The sequence below is a fragment of the Equus caballus genome, chromosome 1, assembly GCF_041296265.1.
Source record: "Equus caballus isolate H_3958 breed thoroughbred chromosome 1, TB-T2T, whole genome shotgun sequence".
NCBI classification, from domain to species: Eukaryota; Metazoa; Chordata; class Mammalia; order Perissodactyla; family Equidae; genus Equus; species Equus caballus.
Window position 1 is genome coordinate 86,761,360 of NC_091684.1, and position 20,524 is coordinate 86,781,883.

Below are 20,524 nucleotides of genomic sequence, written 5' to 3' on the forward strand. Positions count from 1 at the left end.
TATATAAGACCTAATGAGTGAAGAGGTGACTATTTCCACTGGCTTCTCCATTTAATAGCCTAATTTGGCCTCTTCCTAAACTTGAAAGAAAATGAATGGTGCCTCACGGTGCATTACTCTGACCATAATACTGTGGTCCTATCTGTTAAGGCCCCCACACCCAATACCCAATATTATTGAAATTACTGACTTCATCTGATCAGTAACCAGTAGTGTTTGGCTATTACAGATTTAGCTAATAAGTTCTGCTCAGTGCCTATTTGAACAGCCTCTCAGTTGCAGTTTGCCTTCAAACTTCCAAAGGTACATAATACATCGTGACCAGGTACCCTCGGGGTACCTAACAGCCTTGTCACAGCACACAATCTTTGCAGGTTACAAGATCTTAACTGCATCCAACTTTCTCTAGCATCACGGGTATGACATTACATGGATGACATCCTCCTCTGAGGACATTCATTTGACATACTCATCCAGGCCACACAAACACTCATAAAAGAGCTCCCAGAAAGGGGATGGGCCATTGCCCCAGACATAGTGCAAGGCCCTGCCACCTTGGTTAAATTCCTAAAAATTATTCGGTAAACTAAGGGCTCCTCCATTCCTGACACTGTCAATACAGAGCTATTAACCCTCTCAGCACCCACCAGTTCATACAAGTCCAACATCTTTTAGTTCTTTTGGGTTCTGGAAGCAACATATTCCTCATTTACGTATTTTACCTAATTTCATGGATACTGTTACTTTCAAATCAGCCCACTGTAAATTTGGCCTCCTTCAACAAAAGTCTACAAAAGGCATTCCCGTTAGTACCCCCATAGACTCCTTCACTGCAGGGGTTTTAGCAACCTCCCTGCATTCCTCCTGAAGTCTCTGGACCACTCCTGACAGCTATAAGTTGTCCATATGCTTCTGACGCAAGAAACTACCCTCCTAGGCCCTTCTCTATATACCATTAGAGCAGCGATCGCTGGCTGCATACTGGGCTCTTTTGGAAACAGACGATCTCACTGCCCCTGAGCTTGTGAGCCTCCATACCCTGCTACCCATTACGCTTTGGATCATGGAAGCAGCACCATACAAACTTGACACAGCTACTGAGGCCTTCTTGCTACTGGATGGAGCTAAACCTGGCATCTCTGGCATATTCCACCTTCAGGAAGGGATGGCCTCCCCTATCCTCAGTCCCTTGCCAGATGCCATGGTACTAGAAGAGGTTACCCCTCTCCCGGATTTCTAGGTTACCTGGGGAGCCCCTTCAGATCAACTGATGAACAGGAATAGGAGTTTGTAGACTTTACAGATGATATCATCACCATCATAAATGATGGAGCTCAGGAGATTGCTGCTGCTTTCCATTCCTTCACCAGGATGTCCCTGATAATGGATGGGACCCAAGCGTCAGCACAACCGGCCCAACTTCGGGCAGGCATCTTAGTGCTGGAGGGCCTGGCCAACAAACGACCCCATCTGCACATTTTTTTTTTTTACAAACTCTTGGACCATCGCCTAAGAGTTGCCCCCTTTGGGATGAAGAACTCTGGAAATCTCTTGCCTCACAGATGAACAAAATATAAATCAAGGTAACAGATGTCTCTACCTATAGTAAGGCCACAATATAAGGCCTCACTAGAACACTCTCTCCCATTCAGAGTTCCAGACATTACTGACAGTGACCAAGACATTCATTTCACTTCTCAGAATACACAATGCTGGTCTCTGAAAGAAGCCATTCAATGAACTTCCACCTACTCTTTAGGAAGGTGGTTTAATCAAGAGATATAACATTACCTCAGATTCCACTGTGTTCATTCATTTGTCCAACATTTTGCTAAACCTTTCAGATGGCAGAGAGTAGGATTCTACCTGTCTTCACAGCTCATCCTTCTAAAAGTCAAACCAAAACCATTGCACTTCCACTGTTACAGCGGGGATCGCCGGCAGAAATCAAAGAACATGATATGCATGTGAAATGTTCAACACCTTTCAACATGAACCCTTAGGAAGGAACTTCCATTCCTATGTTGTCTCACGTACATAGGTGTTACCCTCACAGCTCCCCACCTTGCGGTGAAGATTGTACAGATGTGTTAAAACTGATTTAGTTCCATGAGATTTTAATCTCTTATCACAGAATTCTTTTTCCAAAGACAGTTTTCTCTCAAAACGTGAAGAGTCACATTCTCTTCAGAACTCAAGCCAGCAGTTTCTGAGAGACATCAGGAATTCTGTGATACAAAATAAACCCCAACCTTAAACGAATCCTGAGTTTAGTGGCTGCAGACTCACAGAACGCTCATCATAAAAGAGGCCTGACCCCCTGAAATCTCGTTATCAGGGGTTGGCTGACTGAGGCGGAAGCTACACATTTGTCCCCGATGAGAATACAGGTATAATAAGATGTGTAACCTCAAAAACGTGCTGACCACTGAGATTGCAGTAGATCCAGTCAATTTAAATCACATCATTCAGAACCACTCCTGTCTGAACTGTGTTAAGGAAGAGCTTTACACTGTCCATGAATAAAATAGGAATTAACCAGAAGTATAAGAAAGATTTTGTGAAACCCGCCTAATTGGCTTCAGAAAATAAAGTCTGAGGACTTTTCAACCATATGGAAATTGTTCAAGCTAATTACAAATGACTTCTATTAAATAGAGTAGCCCCCCAAATTCACTTAAATGCCAGAGTCCAAATTTGTACATAATGTAATTAGATTACATTTCCCTTTAAATCTCTAAATTAGTCTCTTTGCTAATTCATATTAGTTTTGTTTCCCTAAAAACAACTTCAACGAGAAAATTACAATGTTTAATGATGATATTGGCCCCACTGGTATGTTAAAAAAATACTAGCAGACACTAAATTGGTAATATTACTGAATAAAAGTGGTGCAGTAAGTTTTTAAGCTTCTGGAAACGTCCATTACATAGAAGACCATGTATTTCTTTGGAGACAAGAAATTATGTGCTAATAGTGCTGTTCCCCATGAATAAGGACACAGGAAAGATCTAGAGTATGGTTTTCATAGTTATGTTACCTATAAACTCATCACCATTTTAATGAAGATTTGGTAAAACTCAAATTCGAGGAGAAACGCAATAGTATGGTTACTGTAGTATCAGGTTGCTAAGCAGCAATCTTTTTCTTTCAAAACAGGAAATCACTTTTGAGGGTGACAGAAAGATCTTTAGACAGATCGAATCATGACACTGCACTCTCAGGGCCCCTGTGGCTCAGGCTTTGTCTAAAACAGGTCCGCTTTTGCCACTCTGCTAGGAAAGTTTCTGACAGTCCTGGACCCTGATTTTTCACAATTCTGCCAGGTGTCCCTCCACACCTGTCTGACGCTCCATGTGCCAGGCGCTGTTCCAGACTCATTTCATTGAGTCTCACAAGCGCCCTGGGAGGTGGATGCTAACAGTGTCCTCCCTGTGCTGCAGACAGGAAACGGAGACCCGGAGACATGAAGTCGTCTGCTGAGGCCACTCAGAGCCGAGCAGGGCGGTTTGGCTGAAGTTTGGTTCTCTCATTATGTCTCACAGGCGGGCACACCAAATCCTTGAAGCTTCTTAGGCAGGTTCTTAAGGTGAGGTCTGCGTCCTAACCACCCCGGTATGCGATAAAACACAGCTGCCTGGGCCTGACCTCAGACCCACCACATCATGACTTCGGAGCAGCAGGGCCCGAATTGGTACCTCTCACACGCCCCCCAGATGACTCTTCACGGCACACTGACGTCTAAGGAGCACCACCCAAGCCCGCCTCCCACCTCTCCCTGGCTGCCTCGCTTGCACCTCCCACTTTCTTGCTGAACTAGAGAATCACAGGTTGGGGGATTCAGGACACCTAGAAGTCATTCATGGAGAGGGGAAAGGAGGAAGTGAGCTTCCAGAAGCCTCCCCTGGTACAGCCATGATTTGGGCTCAAACCTGGCCTTCAGCCTCTTTTCCCTCCATCACTGCCACTCCCAGGACACGCACTCATGGTGTGATTTCAGGAGCAGGGAGAAGAGTCTGGTGAATAGGGAATGGAGGGGAGGGAAGACTTGGCAGAACGCTGGGCTTAATCACAGCTGGCCCTGACAGGGAACTCCCAGCCCGCCAGGCCAGTGACCCTGTGAGTACCCAGACCACAAGAACTGCCAGGAAACCCATGTTAGCTATGCTTGGAAGTCCTACTTCTTGAGGGGGCAGCGGGGCGGGCATCTCTGAAGCTGGTCAGATCTGATTGTTCCCCATGCCCATCCCATCCAAACCCTCCTCTCTATGTTGTCTGCAGAGCACAATGTGACAACCAGCAGGTTGGCCTCCATAATGGATACAGCCTTGCAGACTGCCCCACAGAGGAAATTACGAAAGGCTAAGGCCTAGCCACCTTTATGGTCTGCATCAGGGCTAAAACATTAGTCTACGGGTTTTTGTAAAAGATAGCTGCTCTTGCTTTGGGGCCTGACAGGCATCCCTCGGCCCTTCGTCTAGTAACAGAACCCTTTTTCCCACGGTTCACGTGGAACTGACTCCATACCCAACCCCACCCAACATTAAGGCTCGTTCCTGGCCAAAGTCCTCCATCCTCCTGATGAAAACTGATTTCAGGGATGGCCACATGACCAAACTGTTCATAGCACAACTGTCCTTAACGTTGTGCTATGGGCGCTGGAGGAAAGGCGCCCTCTTTCTCCGCCATCTTGAGCAGCACCAAGTAAAGCTGGAGGCGTTGGCAACCACCTTTCCCGCCCTGTGGGGAAAGTCTGCCCAAGAAAGGAGCCAACAGAGATGACAAAGCCATGAGAGAGAGAGTGAGCCTGAGACATCACTGAAATGCTTGTACCTAGCCGGATCCAAAGACCCCAAGCTGATAAGTCCCTCCCCTCTTTCTTTAATTCGAGTTAGGTTTCTGTCACTTGCAACCCGGAGTCCTGGCTACCTTCACTTTATTCACGTTAAAAACCCCAGAGGAATTGCATGTAGAATTTGTGACAAAAAAACTTATAGATTTTGATAAGAAAGTCATGCCTGAGATAATCATAAACAAGCCATGAACTCAATTTTTGGTGTCTGTTTTACAATTTTAAATAATGAAAAATTACTTTGACTAGTGCTTTGTTCAAGATATGAAAATAATCACAAGTTCAAGTAGTTATAGTAACTGTACATACCTTTAGGGAGTCCTGTATCTTGAATGGGATATTTGTCTGACTGTAGAAACCAACAAAAGAGAGAGTTATTTTTAAACACCATAGTCAATTATAAGATCAAAGTGAAAGGAAAGCTTTGTCTTGACAAAGTCATGATTTTAACTCAAAACCTTGCAAATTTTTAGCCTTAGCCTTATCAATAGGCCTGACGCATTGTTTCTTTTCATTTTCAGTTTAGAGAAATGGAATCAAGGTTGATGAGGAGTTAATGTTGGAACATGAAACAGAATAAGCCTTCCTCGTTTCCTCAGCTCTGACCACTAAACCACACTTCCTCTCTTTTCTGCAGTGCTATTCTCCCTTTCTACTTCCTGCAGTTCAAAACTGAGGAGCATTTGTTTTCATGAATCGTGGGGACAGACCCAGTTCTTCTCACCATTTCTGTGACGTTCATGCAGGTCAACAGCGTGTGCTCTGAGCAGTACTCACTACTGTAGAGCTCTGGCCCGGATTGGCTGGGACAGGATTGAAAAGGTGACCATCCTACTGATTGCACGAAGCTCTACAAATCGGTCACTCATGATACACAATTACGTACAGTTCCCCAATGCATTAGGTGAGGGCAGTACTGTTCAGGGAATTCAAAATAGCAAATGCTCTCACAATCACATGTTTTTTTGTTGGTATTTACACGCAGGTATCTAATGTTCTGGAAACTTCTATTTCAGACAAAGCAATATAGTCATCTCTGAAGACTTCCAAGAGAGGAGTGAAAGTGTGCCCAATTTCCCTATCCTGTTCCCTAATCCCATATCCACCCCATCTGGGCCTTTGGGTCCACTGTTCTCCAACTTGAAAAAGCTGCACCTTCCAACTTTCCTGTAGGTCTCACCCATGTCTTCCTTTGACAGAGGAGGAAAACAAACTTGGAACCAAGGATTTTGTTTTCAATGCCTTTTCTTGGAGTTTCTTTGGAGCTGGGCTATAAAGTTTCAGACCTCTAGGAGCCTCCAACCCCTTTCCACAAAAGAAATCACTCATCAATCACAGAGAACTTAAAAGTCAAATAGTTTTCCTCCAGGCTAAACCCTTCCCGATGCTCTGCTCCCCAGAGCCTGGAAAACACACCTGCACCTTGACACTCAGCAGGCTCTTTTTAAAGTACTTGCGTGTTTCCTCAGATAGACTGGGAGTTTTTCAAGAGAAGGGGCTATGATTTTTGCATTCCCAGATTTTGACAGTGTTGATTAAACATCTACCAAAAGTCTGCATGAATGAACAAACAGGCTAGAGAAAGTGCAGGTTTCCTGGAGAGATTGACATCCGAGCTAGGCCTGGAGGACGCCCAGGACTCAGATGGCTGAGGGACAGAAGGGTGGTAATTGCAGATGGCGAACACAGAGGAGCAAGGCCAGGTGGTTCGAAGAATGGGAAGTGTAGGAGACGGGTCAGCCTGAAGCAGAGACGCACGTTGGAGGAGGAAAGAGGAAGACAGGGTTAGATATGAAATGATGGAGCCAGTTTGCATGGAAGACCCTGGAAGTGAGGCAAGGGATTTCAGTGGGGTGCTGTTCCAGGTTCTCGGGAAGTTTGGCTGGCTCATTGAACATCTCCTGCCGCCTGCCTCATGCCCAGCTCTGCCTGTGGGGAGATGTCTTGTAGGAACACAGACAAGCAAACAATTCCAGCACAGCGTGATAAAAAGTAAGGATTGGGCTATGAAGAAGGGAGCATCTGAAGGTCCCGGGGCAAGGCAAAGAAGGCTTCACGGATCAGGGCGTGCTAGAACCGAGAGGAGAGGCTCCGGAGGAGTTCAGTAAGTGAGGGAGCAGGGAGATTTTCCTCGCTGGAGGGAACAGCGTTATCAGTATCTAGGAAGGTGAGAAGGCGTCGGGGATTTGAGGAGCAGCAAATAGCTACACACTCAGGGGGATGTTGAGATAAGGCCACGGGGACCTCCTCTGCACTGTCAAAGAGTATACATTTACTCCTGGGAGCAGCAGCCATGTTATGGGTTGAATTTTGTCCCCAGAAAAGATACACTGATGTCTTAACCCTTAGTACCTCCGAATGGGACCTCATTTGGAAAGAGCGTTGTTATAGATGTAACTAGTTAAGATGAGGTCGTACACAGAGCAGGCCCTTAATCCAATATGACTGGTGTCCTTATAAGAGAAGAAGAGACACCGAGACATAGACACACAGGGAGAAGACGACCATGTGCCAAGGAAGAGAGAATGGAGTGGTGCAGCGAGAAGCCACAGAACACCAGGGCCTGCCAACAACCACCAGAGGCGAGAAGAGATCCCTACGGGTCCCAGAGGGAGCACAGCCCTGCCGACAGCTTGATTTCAGACTCCTGGCCTCCACAGCCGGGACTCAGTTTGTGGTACCTTGTTATGGCAGTCCTAGCAAACTAATACAGGAAAGCTTCAGAAAAATCCCTTTGTGCCCAGAGCAGAGAAGTGATTAAAGGGAGCCCAACTCCAGGTGAGCAGTAAGGAGCACGGCTCAGAGGGAGGGAGGGCCTGGCATCTGGGAAGTGAGTGGGAGACCAGTCACCAGTGGGGCCCAGGAAGGGCGAACTGAGTAACACTTTATAGAAACCAAAGGCTTTAGTAATAGACTACACCTGAGGGGATCATAAAAGCGACCACAGCGTCCCTGTGCGTTCTGTGTTGATGAGAGTTAAGAGATGGAGTCTTCCATGTGAATCCCACTGTGTGTTAAAGCTTGACCCCTTACGCGGTCCACACTTAGCAACCCGTGCAGTGGTAACTACAGGACACGAAACTCACACCGCAGGTCTTCAACACACTGACGGGCCTTGTGAATCACCAAAGCCTTGAAGACATTTCAATTAATTATATTGTTAAGTGTATTTGATGTCATTCTAACTAAATTAATCAGAATTTTTCATGACTCACTAGATCCCATCCTCCAAACATTCTGAAGAAAAGGACTATGTCTTACACTATCTGCATAGTGACACATGTAGCTTTGTCAAAGGCGCTTACTTGGTCACAAGTAAGAGCAGAGCAGGGCTCCAGTCTGGGTGATTTTATACAAATGAGCTACTCTCCGTTTCCTCCTCTGTAGAATGGGGATAAAGGCACCTGCCCCGCCACCTCAGAGGCTATCCGGAGGATGAGAAACAGCGTGTGTGACTCTCTGGTACACCTAAAAGCAACAGACACCCCACAGGGGGTTCCGGGAGGGCGCGGCAGGGGTCTGAAGCCAGCTGCTGGGCTTGAACCCCACCCAGGCTGCTTCCAAGCTGGGCAACTTGCCTCAGCCCCTGGGCCTCAGTTCCTCAGCTGTGAAACAGGCAGGGCCTACCTCGTGGGCTGGCTGCAGGGACTGACCTGGTAACGGAGGTCAGTCAATAGCATGTGCCCACCTGGCACAGAGGCCACACTCAATTCCCATAAGGTAGCCCGGTATTTTGAATTCTGAAGAAGGGGTAGTTAAAAATAGACAGATAGTATTAAAAGTAGACAAGTAGGGGCCGGCCCTGGGGCCGAGAGGTTAAGCTCGCCAGCTCTCCTTCGGCGGCCCAGGGTTTCACCGGTTTGGATCATGGGTGCAGACACGGCACCACTCGTCAGACCATGCTGAGGCGGTGTCCCACATACCACAGATAGAAGGACCAACAACTAAAAATACACAACTATGTACTGGAGGGATTTGGGGAGAAAAAGAAGGAAAAAAAAAAAGATTAGCAACAGTTGTTAGCTCAGGTGCCAATCTTTAGAAAAAAAAAGAAGACTGGCAACAGTTGTTAGCTCAGGTGCCAATCTTAAAAAAACAATTAGACAAAGACCTCACGTCAATCTAAGAAGATCACTTCTCACACGTGCAAAACAAGGACAGAGGCTAACCCCATTTTTAGTCTGGAGAAGCCCAAAATTTATTACATCACAGATAATATCATGATAAAGAAATTTAACTTGGGAAAATCTCATTTTGGGCTTTCTGATCTTCATGTACATACTGAGTAATAAAAATGTCAAGAAATAAAGGGAAAGAAGGAAAAACAAGAGTCGTCACCATTCATGTAAAATTTGTAACCTACCATGTTAAAGGATAAAGTGCTGGGGTCCGTGTCCTCCACTGGCTCCTTTGCCATATGATCTGTGAGAAAATAAAAAGGAGAGGATTTTGTTCAATTTAAGAGCACAAATGCATCCTTTGATAACCGTCTTCACAGAGATGCGAGCTACCCTAGTAAGCTTGGAGAAAAACACACTTTCAATCATTAGTGGAGACAAAATAAGAAGGAATGGGTTCAGATTTCATCAAGAAAGAGATTGATATAAATTTTGTTTTTAAAAACACCATATTTTCAGTTTACTTACAAATATCTACAAATACCCATAGTTACAAACAGCCACAAATCATGCAGCCATGATATTAACAACTCATTTGCATATTAGATTTGATCATAACTTTGAACAGGAATGATTTAATTCTGACTTCTTTCCTTATTTTCTACTCTTCTACAATTCATATTTATCATTTTAAAATATTAAGCCTCTGAATGTGGCTCATGTGAATCAATAAAGTCAAAAATACCTCACAGTATCTTTATCAAACAAAAAGCGGTTTTTTTTTTTTTTGAGGAAGATTAGCCCTGAGCTAACATCTGCTGCCAATCCTCTTCTTTTTGCTGAGGAAGACTGGCCCAGAGATAACATCTGTGCCCATCTTCCTCTACTTTATATGTGGGACACCCACCACAGCATGGCTTGACAAGTGGTGCCACGTCCCTACCTGGGATCCAAACCAGTGAACCCCAGGCCGCCGAAGTGGAACGTGCGCACTTAACTGCTGTGCCACTGGGCTGGCCCCCAAAAAGTGGTTTTGATATCTCAATATTTTGCTTCTTACGTTTTACCATTTGTTGCATTTAAGGAAGTTAATGAGGAAATACAGAAGAAGGTACAGGCCACCACTACATCTTATGAATTTGTACAAATTAGAAAAAAAAGTCTCCCTTTCCAAGACACTTTACAAAATATCTGCCAGAAAACTATCTTAATAAAGAACCAGATCTGTTTAAGTGGGGTCTTCTAGATTTGTGCAGTGCACAACCTGCAAAACCCTAGGGCCAGCCAAGATTCAACTTTCATTTTTTTCCCAAATCCTCATTAAGTCCATGCTGTGGACAAGGTGCTAGGTCCTGGGAATGCCTTTGGGGATCCAAACAAGCACAGTAGGACAGTTTATTGAGATAATGTGTTTGCTCTCCCTAGACGTTTCCCACCCGGAAATGGGCGTTCCACATGCTGCCAACAGCCATAGGAGAAACTGTGAAGGGAACACCTCTTTGTTTGTTTTACGACAGCCCACAGTCACTGGAGAGATTAAAGGAGGTGACCTCCAAGGGAGCAGGGGATAGATGTCTGCAGCTTCATGAGTGGGGACTGTGCCCTGGTCCCTGGCAGAGCCCAGAGGTGCAAGATCACATTGGGGAACGCACAGAGGGCGCTAACCCCTGGGTCCCAGGGTTCCCAGCCCCAGAAAGACAGCCGTCATTCGTGTCTGGCACAGAAACGTGGGCTGCTGGATCTCAAGGGTCTTCTCAAGGGTGGACAATGAGGACATCAATGCCTACTCCAAGGCACTAAAAAGTCAAGGCCCAGCCCTGTTTTCCAAGCACCACATCATCCTCTCTGATTCCTACGTGACCCGAAGGAGGGGGCCAGGGCTCCAATTTTGACTGAAGTGGAATTTCCTGCCAGCCCAGTGGAATATAAACTCAGATTTGGATTTAAATCAACTAAAGAAAATAAGAACAGGGGCCGGCCCGGAGGCACAGCAGTTGAGTTCATACATTCTGCTTCTCGGCAGCCCAGGGTTCGCCGGTTCGGATCCCAGGTGCAGACATGGCACCGCTTGGCAAAAGCCATGCTGTGCTAGGCATCCCACGTATGGAGTGGAGGAGGATGGGCATGGACGTTGGCTCGGGGCCCGTGTTCCTCAGCAAGGGGAGGAAGATTGGTAGTAGCTAGCTCAGGGCTAATCTTGCTCAAAAAAGAAAGAAAGAAAGAAAGAAAGTAACAAATGTTTTGCTAACTCCATGCTGAGTTTGCAGAACTCCTGCTGCCCAAGTAACAGGTAATTATAATCTAGAGCACTTAGTGTTAAGACAGTAGAAGTGCAGAATGATATGGAAATACACGGGAAGAGCTCATGCCCCGTCTGGTGTGTAGGGAGGTGGGGTGGAAGAGGTCAAGAAGAGCCTGCAGAGGAACTGATATCTGAGTCTGGAAGGCTGAGTTGAAGCTAGCCAGGAGAGGGGGTCAGGGAGGGAAAAGCATTCTCAGCAGAGGGAACAACACAGACAAAGGCCTAGAGACAAGAAAGAATATGACACACTAGTGTACTTCAAATAGGTCCAGCCAGATGCACCTGCATTCGGCTTTCTAGTTTTTCCTTTCCATACTTCTCCCATTCTGCTTCCTGGCTGGGAGAGATGGTCAGAGTCACCACTAAGTAGCCTCAAGTCGCTTCTTTCCTCCTCCTATCACAGCCTCGTCCCAACGATCTCATCTTCACTGAAGTGTACCTGGATGATATACTTTAAAACATTACCTCCCCTAGGGGTGTGGTATTTTACAGGTATCGACAACAATGGGATTTCAGGTCAATGGGCTCTGAAGGACTTCGAGTGCTGGGGTACGGGAGGAGTGGGGGGTTTCTAAATAACTCAGAGAGTATCCTGTGCAGATGCTGCCCACTATGTTTAGGACAAGTTAGATCTGTTTCTTACAGAAGAATTCGTATGACAGCAAGAAAAAAGAAAAAGACAAAGCAGAGAAAAATGGAGGAGATGGCTGGGAAAGCAAGGATTCCACCAAAAGCGGCAGCGAGGATGCCAATAGTGCAGGAAAAAGGAAGAAACACGGGGCTCGGCTGGAGGACGCCTGAGTCCTCACTGGCCCGCCTCTGAGACCGGAGGTCTGGCCTTGGACAAGCCAGCACTGGGACCTTGGAGGACTCCCGTAAGCGTGTGCAGCCTCAGGCTCTTCCTCTGCAGCACGAGGGGGCCCAGGTATCTGGTTCCCACCCTCAGCTGAGCATCATTCCTCTGGTCAGGCCAGGTTGGGAACCACCAGGCTGGATGAACTCGCACTCCCCGTCAGACTCTGACGGAGCTCTGTGACAGAACTGAGCACGTCTCACAGGGTTATGAGGCGAACAGGAAGATGCAGACAGGGGACCACAGGGTCTGGAGGTGCAAAGTCTCTCACGCTGGTCTGAAATCTCCGAGAATAAATGGAACTTAAGGTGGGAAGGGCACATGGAATTTAGGTTTTTTGTTGTCTGAAGCTTGACAGCACAGTGAGAGGGCACTCGGGAAAGGCCACATGTTTAGAACAGGGATTGGCGGCACCTTCAGGTCTTTTTCATTCTCATTCGAGTGGCTGTGACCGCATCAGCCTCTGACATCCATCAGGCTGCAGACGTGGTTCTTCCTCAAGTGCTATCCCAACGCGCTCTGGGACCCAGGCCCGCGCGGGGCCCATGTGCTCTGTTGACCCCCCCACCTCCCTGGCAGTTGTTGTCGTTCACGCAGGGCTGTCTCTGTTCTCACAGGCCCGGACTGTTGTGTACCAAAGAGATTATCTGGAGGAAGCCCATCCTGGTTGAGACGGGTCTAGAAGCAGGAAGTTGTCCTGAAGTATTTCTGAGAGCTCTCGGAGCTGCATGTTTACAATACGAAGTCAAATCCTTCATTTAGAAGCTTTAAAATGTTTACTTGTACAGGTCCCAGGTAACAGCAGGCTGAGCCCCCAGGCGAGGCTCTGATCTCAGATGGGACATGGGAGCTGAAGCAGAAAGGGGGATCATGCGGGCTCTGAGGTGGCAAAACCAGCAGCTGTGCCAGTGCTGGGTGGGGACCTTCCTCCTGCTCGTGGCTGTGGTTCTAATGTCTCGGGAGATGCTTTTCTCCCTAAGCTGTCTCCACTCTCCTGGATCGGTCACTCTAAACGATGCACAGAGCACCCCAAATTAGCTGGCAACTGCCCAAGGGGATCTCATTGGTGGCAGTGAGAATGATGTTTAATTCAGGTGAGCATCTTCTGGAGAGTTCCTCAAAAGGCACGAGAGAAACCCACAGTGAACTGATGCAGCACTGCCCTTGGAGAAGGCACGTGGCCTGGCTCTCAGAGGCCTCAGGTGACAGCAAGCTAGGCGGGCTGCACAGTCACTTCTTTCTCTGGGCCTCAAGTCCCTGACCTGTAATATTCGGGAGTAAACAGAGAGCCTCCCCATGCCTTTCCAGCTTTAAAAGTCCACAAGCGGTGAGAAGTAGTGGCCCCACAAGTCAAAGGGCATCTTCAGGCTGAAGGTCACTATGACAAAGGACGCCCGGGTCCACAGCACTTTCATCTCCAATGACAATTAGAACTCCCACTTACCTAGTGCGCCCCCCCGCCCCGTGCTGCATGGTTTACACACAGTCTCAGTTCATCCTTACAGTAACCCTAAGAAATGCAGTGTCCTCCTTTTTATATACTGAGTGCCCAAGGTCACGGGGTAATGGAAGAGCCAGAATTTGCATCTGGGACTTTCTGGCTTCAAAATCGACCTGTTTTCCACTACCTCCAGGGTTCTAGAAGTGGTTCACACACTGCCCACCTGACAGGGTCTCCTGGGGGAGTCTCCGTGTCCAAATTTCCCCTTTTTATAGGAGCACTAGCCATACTGGACGAGAGCCCACTCCAATGACCTCACTTCAGCTAGAATACACCTGGAAAGACTCTATTTCCAAATAAGGTCATGTTCTGAGGTACTGGGAGTCAGGATGCCAACACAAATTTTGGAGGGGGCACAGTTCAACCCCTAACAGCCCACTCTTTGACCCCCCAAATTCACATCCATCCCAAATGCAAAATACATTCATCCAAAATCCCCAGAGCCTTAACCATTCCAGCATCAACTCTAAATCCAAAATCTCATCCACTCATCAACCACTAGAAGAGCCAAATCTCCTCATCTACTGACTCCGAACCTCTCCAGGAGCGCCTGGGAACCGTGCACTGCAGCCAGCAGCCTCTCCAGAAAGAATATTCGCGTAGTAGCCAACACAGACACTGCTGAGTTGCCCAAGAGCTGCACTGTCACGTTCTGACACCTCCCTTTATTAGTCACATTAGATAAGGGCCAACAGTTCCTAGAGATAGTTTCTCAAAGGAAGTTCAAAGATTTCCTCTAAAGATGACCTTTCAGAGAAAACAAAGAGGAAAGCTTGTCAGAGCTTCCTGGCTTCCTCGAGCTTCGTGAGCCAAGAGTGGGCTTTTTGTGCTTTCTAGTGAAGAATTAAAGGCAATTCTTTGAACTTGTGATTTCAGAGTGAATTTATTTTGATTTTTTATTATTATTATTTATTGTACCACAGCTTTTCTTTCGACCTACAGCTGTTATTATACATTATTAGTTATTATAAAGAAACCCTAGAGTCCTAACCATATTCGAGATTACAAAAGCTTTCAAAACAGCAGAAATGCTGTGTGGCAGTGCTGACATACTGTCTAATTTATCTTCTTCTCTGTCCTTTGCAGCAACGCCACTCTGTCACCCTCTGACCTCAGAGCAGGAGCTGAATCAGCTGAGAAAGGACCAGGGATCAAGAAGGAGCCCTCCTAGAGTGACTTCTCCGGAGGGTGGCTGAGCGTGAATTTAATTAAGTGTGTCAGTCAGGGCCTGGCCCTACAGAGGGGATCAGACCACAGAAGGGTGAGGGCAGGGGAGGAGGAGGAAGAGACGAAACAAAGGGACGAAAGAAGAAAACTTGGAAAACAGAGGCATTAGAAGAAAGGAAAAGAAATGAAGTGGGCATTGGAAAACCCCACAGGGAGGGGAAGAAAAGAGGGAAGAAGGAGGGGAGAAAGGAAAACCAGACTGCCATTACTCTCTGGTGGATTTGGAGAAAGAATTGGCTGGTCCAGCCTTTCAAATAAGGGTGCTCCTTGAAGTGGTTCTCCTTGAGTCCTGGCTTCTGCTCCCAGGAGCAGCGAGGAGGGCAGGTTGCTGCCTCGGACCCATCTAAGCACTCAGGAGGGCTCAGAGGCTGGGTGACAAGTAACATGCCACCTAAGGGGCTGTCCTGAGCTGGTCTCTTGGGCCAGGGCCCCCAGGGAGAAGGCTCGCTGTGCGTGCCAACCAGTCCTTGGGAACAAAGAGAGAACATACGTTGATGCGTTCTGTGGCCGTGGGCACTTCGCTCATTGCAATGAAGCAACGAATTGTACCACCTCCCCAACCCAGACTTTCAAAGCCTCTTTCTTTGTTTCTGCTTTGAATATCTGTATGAACACGAACCAGATTTTATTCACATTTGACAGACAGTTCCGACTTATTCTGTGTTACATTGTTTATCAGTGGTAGAGACAGCCTGAGACAGCTACTCTGTAACCAGCACGACTATTTTCCTTCCATGAGACCTCAACAGTCTTGTAAATTTTCTTAGTGTAAAAAGTTGTTATTTAAAATTAAGCTCATAACATAGTGTAATAATATATATACACCTTTGTTATATGCATGTGGATATACAAACATCTTTTTTAAAAAAAAATTTTACAAGGTAAACTCAGTTAACATATCTAACTTGAATAAGTTCCTAAGATGCCAATATGGGAAGAGCTTTTTCTGTCTACAGTTTGAAGCATATGTGCTTAAAATTTATATCTTTCATGCCTTCCCTGAGGTGACAGTACTTAGCCAGGGCTTACTATGTGCTGGGTACTGCGCCAGGTGTTCAAGATAAGCTGCCAAGCTAAACAGACATGCACTCGGTCCAAGAGCGTAGTCTAATGGGGGAGAGAGACTGGTGAAATACTCACAGCTACAAACGGTGACGATGGATAGAAAGGAGAGGTACAGGGTGCGCCAAGAGTGTATAATGTGGGGCTTGATCTGCATCGCTTTTGAGCTGAAATCTGAAGGATAAGGAGGAGGTAAAGGAGGTAACTGGAGTGGAGGGAGGCGAAGGGAGCCTTGCAGGCAGTGGGAACAACCTGTGCAAAGGCCAGGAGGCAGGTGGTACAAGGGCTCTCGAGGAAACACAAGGAGGCAGTGTCGCTGCAGCGCAGAGAGGTGGGGACTGAACAGGCACCAGTCCGTTGAAGGGATACGTAGAGATGGATGTGCAGAATGGGGACACCACTTAAGGACTGAGGATTTGTCGGAGTTAGTGCAGGTTTCTAAGTAGAGGAATGACAGGATCTGGTTTGTTTTTAAAAGCTCACTGTGGCCACCTTTTGGTGAATGGGTTGGTAGAAGGCAAGAGTGGTGTGAAAACACCAGCTGGGAGGTGAGGGTAGGAAATCGGGCTAGAGAGTATGGTAACTTGGTCTGGGGTGGAGAAGTGAACACTCTATCTAACAAGTTCCACATGTTGGCACCATCTGTGGCTTCATTACAGAAATAGAAGGGGGAGGGAGAGTGTCCCGGAGGTTACAGAAACTAAATGGAATTCTAGAAAGGGAAAGTCATTTTCAAGTGTTTTTTAAATGGAGGAACTCTCATCTTATTGATAGAGCTCCAGAGTGGGACACCTTTCAGATGCCTGGATATGTCCTTCAACATCTCCAGGAGATGTGACAAGGAGATCTCTACCTTAGGAGGCTTCTCTTTTCTTTGTAGGAAGCCAAAAAGAGTTCACCTAGAGGTGTGGTTTCCATCTCGCAAAGTCAAGGAGACAGATTCCTTCCAAATGACACCCTCCTGCCATCACATCCTCAATTCTCACATCATGCCACAGGTGCTGGGATTTCCAAGTCTCTTTGTTCCAGGTTGCCCATTTGTTCCAGGTTGTAAGCATCCGCTTTGGCTGGGCCAAGCAGACTAAGAGCACCATCACCGCAATTCTAGATCTGTAGCGTTATGACCGTTATCTAAGATTATCTTTGCTGCCCCGGTGGCCTCATCACACTATTGACTCACTGAGGCTTTTTATACACTGTGTTGCTATTAAGCTGTGTTTCCCAGGCCCCACCTTCTCTGATGCCATTGATTTCGGGGGGCCCAAGCAGAGTTTACATTTATCCCCATTCGATGGATCTCTATCAGGATCTTTTGGAATCCCCCTCACCATCATCACTTAATGAGATCTGAGACCACTTTTACTAGAATCTGTCCTAACACCTCTTGGCACCTTGTCAGTTAGGTTCTCGAAGAGGAGGTGGAGGTGAGAGAGGGGAGGGGGCGGGGGAGTCTTTCTCCTTCACTGCCCCTGCTGTTTTTCCAAACAATGGGTATGGAGGGAGGGAAGGATATCCAGACAAGTTATTTTCCATCTCCAATCCATAAAATGTTTACCATTCCCCACTTTAGGAAGAATTTATATCTTTAAATAAAATCTCCAGGAAACTCTCCCAAACCCAGCATGTCACAATGCCAATTTAGTTGTCTTCTGACCCACACACTTCTCCAAACACTTTGTCTCCTTCTTCTAACTGCAAAAGCCACAAATTAAGGATGGACCATTCAAACGGCCCCTGCCCAAGCCCAAGAAATAAAATAGGAAACACGTTTATTTAAGCAGTTCAATGCGGCTCTGTATCTGTATATGTGGTTCTCTCCCCAGCCTTTCCAGCCTCAACAAGACTAGGAAAAGCTCCAGTGTGCTGTGGGGGATATATCATTCATTCACTTGTGCGATCAACAAACATTCAGCGAGGATCCAGCCTAGGCAATGGGAGAGCAAGGACAGAGAACTCCTGGAAGGTGAAGTCTGAGGTGGATTGTAAATTCAAGTGAGAGATTAAAGAAAAATCTAGATTCTGGCCTCAGGCACAAACACAGTATTTTAAAATAAGCATAGAACTAGAGGCCATTGTAATCAAAGGCCTGTACAGGTGGGATCCCACAGGTGGGAGCGGCCTCTTGGTTTTGCGGATACCAGTTTTTTAAATAGCTCACAAGACCAATATTTAGAAGAAAACCATTTGATAGAAGTGAAATAAGGAGAGAAGAGGAGAGAAGAGAAGGCACGTGAGTAGGGAGAAAGGGAGAGCCTGGAAGGAAAAAATGAAATCCACCCCTTGCACTCTTTACTGCCAGAGGGACTTGTTTTAACCTGGCATCCGAGGTCCAGAACAAAGCGGCTGGGGCCACAGAGTTGGAAGAGGGAAGGAGCGTCTTAAGCACGCGTCGGGGGACGAAGGCCAGGGAGCCGTGGGGGTCGCAGGGGGCCAGCGCGCCCCCAGTGATGGGCAGCCCCTCGCAGGAAGAACTCGCGCCGCCCCCTCGGGGCCCGGGCGCTGCTGCTGTCCCCTGCTGGGCCCCGCGCGGACCCGGGTCGGGCGCAGGGGTCCAGGGTCGTCCGGGACGCCCCTCGGGGATCGCGGGAGGCTTGGCCCCGACAGCCCCGCCGCGGCCGAGGGCGCCTCGCGTGCTCCCGGCCTGCGGTCCCCGCTCCAGGTGAGGGCGCGGCGCGGTGTCACTTTACCTGCGCGCAGAGGGTCGTCCGGAGAAGCCATCGTGGCGGGCTGGTGCCGACGAGCGCCCGAGCCAGGACAGGGTAGGAGAGCGGGGCGGCTGGGACGGAAAGTCGCGCTGTGCCGACGCGGCCGCAGCACACCACGCCGGCTTTGCGCGCCCCTCCTCCTCCTCCTCCTCCACGTCCTCCTCCACCTCCTCTTCCTCCCCGGCTCTCCGCAGCTTCTTCCTCGCGCTCACTTCCTGCTCTGGCAATTAGCAAAACCCCTTCTCCGCGCGTCCCTCCGTCCCTCCCTCCAGAGGCACAGGGCGGGAGCTGGGGTGCCGTGGGCCGGGGCTGGGGCCCCTGGGTGCCCGGGGCCTCCCCAGCGCCCAGCGCGGGCGTCTTTCCTGCCGCGCGCGCGGGTCCCCCTGGGCAGGTCCCAGCGCGGAGCTCACGCGATCGCAGCCCGAGACGGGCTGCGAAGGAATTATTAGCCTCAGAACCCGGCTGCGGTCGCGGGTCGCTTTCCTGACTCCCTAAACACGCCCTCAGCCGGGACACAACTCTCCGTACACAGGTCTGGGCTGAGATGCCTGCCGGCGATCTGATATTTAAACAATTTCCTGATCTTTAGGCAGAGTATGCCGCTGCATGATGGCACACGCTAATCATGTCTATTTTGATTTTCTTTGGCATTGGTTACTACTTGACCTCCAGGGTAAGTGCTACGCAAAGCGGTGAAAAGAAGACGCTGGATACTCCCAGCCTCTCTAGAAAAAGAGCTTGGGGTTCTCTTGGAAATGCTGACTTGGTCCTTAAAAAACCCTGAGGTTTATTAAAAGGGATTTTTATACCACTTACTTACGTGAGCACAGATTGGAATCGGTTACTAAGAGTATATTTAAGATGGTTATACTCTAATTAAACCTATCATCAATCATAAATTATACAAAGGTTACAGGCGAGTGAAATTTAATAGGGTTTGAAAGCAATTTATGATAAAGGAACACCTCTGGCTAAAAGCTCAGCTCTGAGAAATGCGGGAAAGCAGCGAATGTTACATACCCTCTTGGTGAGGGGGCGCTGGCTTCGTGCCTCTCCCCATCTGTTTGGTAGTCCTGAGGCCCGTGGATTAGCGTCTTACTCTCTGCAATGTGCCATGGAAGCAGCAAGAGGCTCAGAGAAGAGGGTCCTGCCGGGTGTCTAAAGAGAGCAAAACCTTCTAGATGGAAGGTTTCTGGGGAATTTGTGGGTGGGAGGATAAACTTCCTTTTAGTCTCCCTTCTGATAGGAAGGAAATTTTTTAAAAGGTATTTTCACTTAGAATCCATTCCGAGGTTTGGTTTGTGGTTCTTTCTGTGCTTCTCTTGAATTGCTTCTGAGGTAGGTTGTCAGGAACCACATATGAAGGCCTGCCCCCTTGTTAGCAACACGACCTCAAGAGCTGCTCTAAAGCTGGCTTGCTTTTTAAAACTCTGAACTATAATTCGTCTTTTTATCATTCCCATTCTTTATTATAGCAAATAGAAAGTGAGCGGCAGAAATGCATTTTAAAGGTTAGATTTTTTTAAAGCAAGATGCCCACGTAAATGGCTTATTATTCCCTTTCACTCCATTTCCTCCTACCTCCTTTCCTATGAATTGCAACCATACATCTCATTATCTTTATTTTTCCCATGTGCTTTGTGAATTATCAAGTGTAATGCAAATAGGAGCTATGATTTTTGCAGTTTACTAAAGAAATAATTTAAAAACATTCTCCAATGCAGTTCCCAAAGGGTTCCATTTTCAACATTTCTTTTTTTTTAAGTATGCTTTTTTGTGTGTGTGAGAAAGAATTGGCCCTGAGCTGACATCTGTTGCCAACCTTCCTCCCAAAGCCCCAGCACATAGTCATATATCTTAGTTGTAGGTCATTCTAGTTCTTCTATGTGGGACACCACCACAGC

General features: G+C 47.5%; 1 protein-coding gene across 1 annotated transcript in view; it reads right to left on the reverse strand.

Moving 5' to 3' along the window:
- Positions 1–19,256, reverse strand: part of EDARADD (EDAR associated death domain) — a 57,280-nt gene extending 38,024 nt beyond the window's left edge. The window contains exons 1-3 of the mRNA XM_005602664.4: positions 18,603–19,256; positions 9,216–9,274; positions 5,162–5,201 (exon numbers count right to left, since the gene is read on the reverse strand). Of these exons, the coding sequence (XP_005602721.2) occupies positions 5,162–5,201; positions 9,216–9,274; positions 18,603–18,633 (130 nt within the window). The 5' untranslated portion in view covers positions 18,634–19,256. The remainder of the gene's footprint in view (positions 1–5,161; positions 5,202–9,215; positions 9,275–18,602) is intronic.
- Between the last annotated feature and the right edge of the window lie 1,268 nt (positions 19,257–20,524).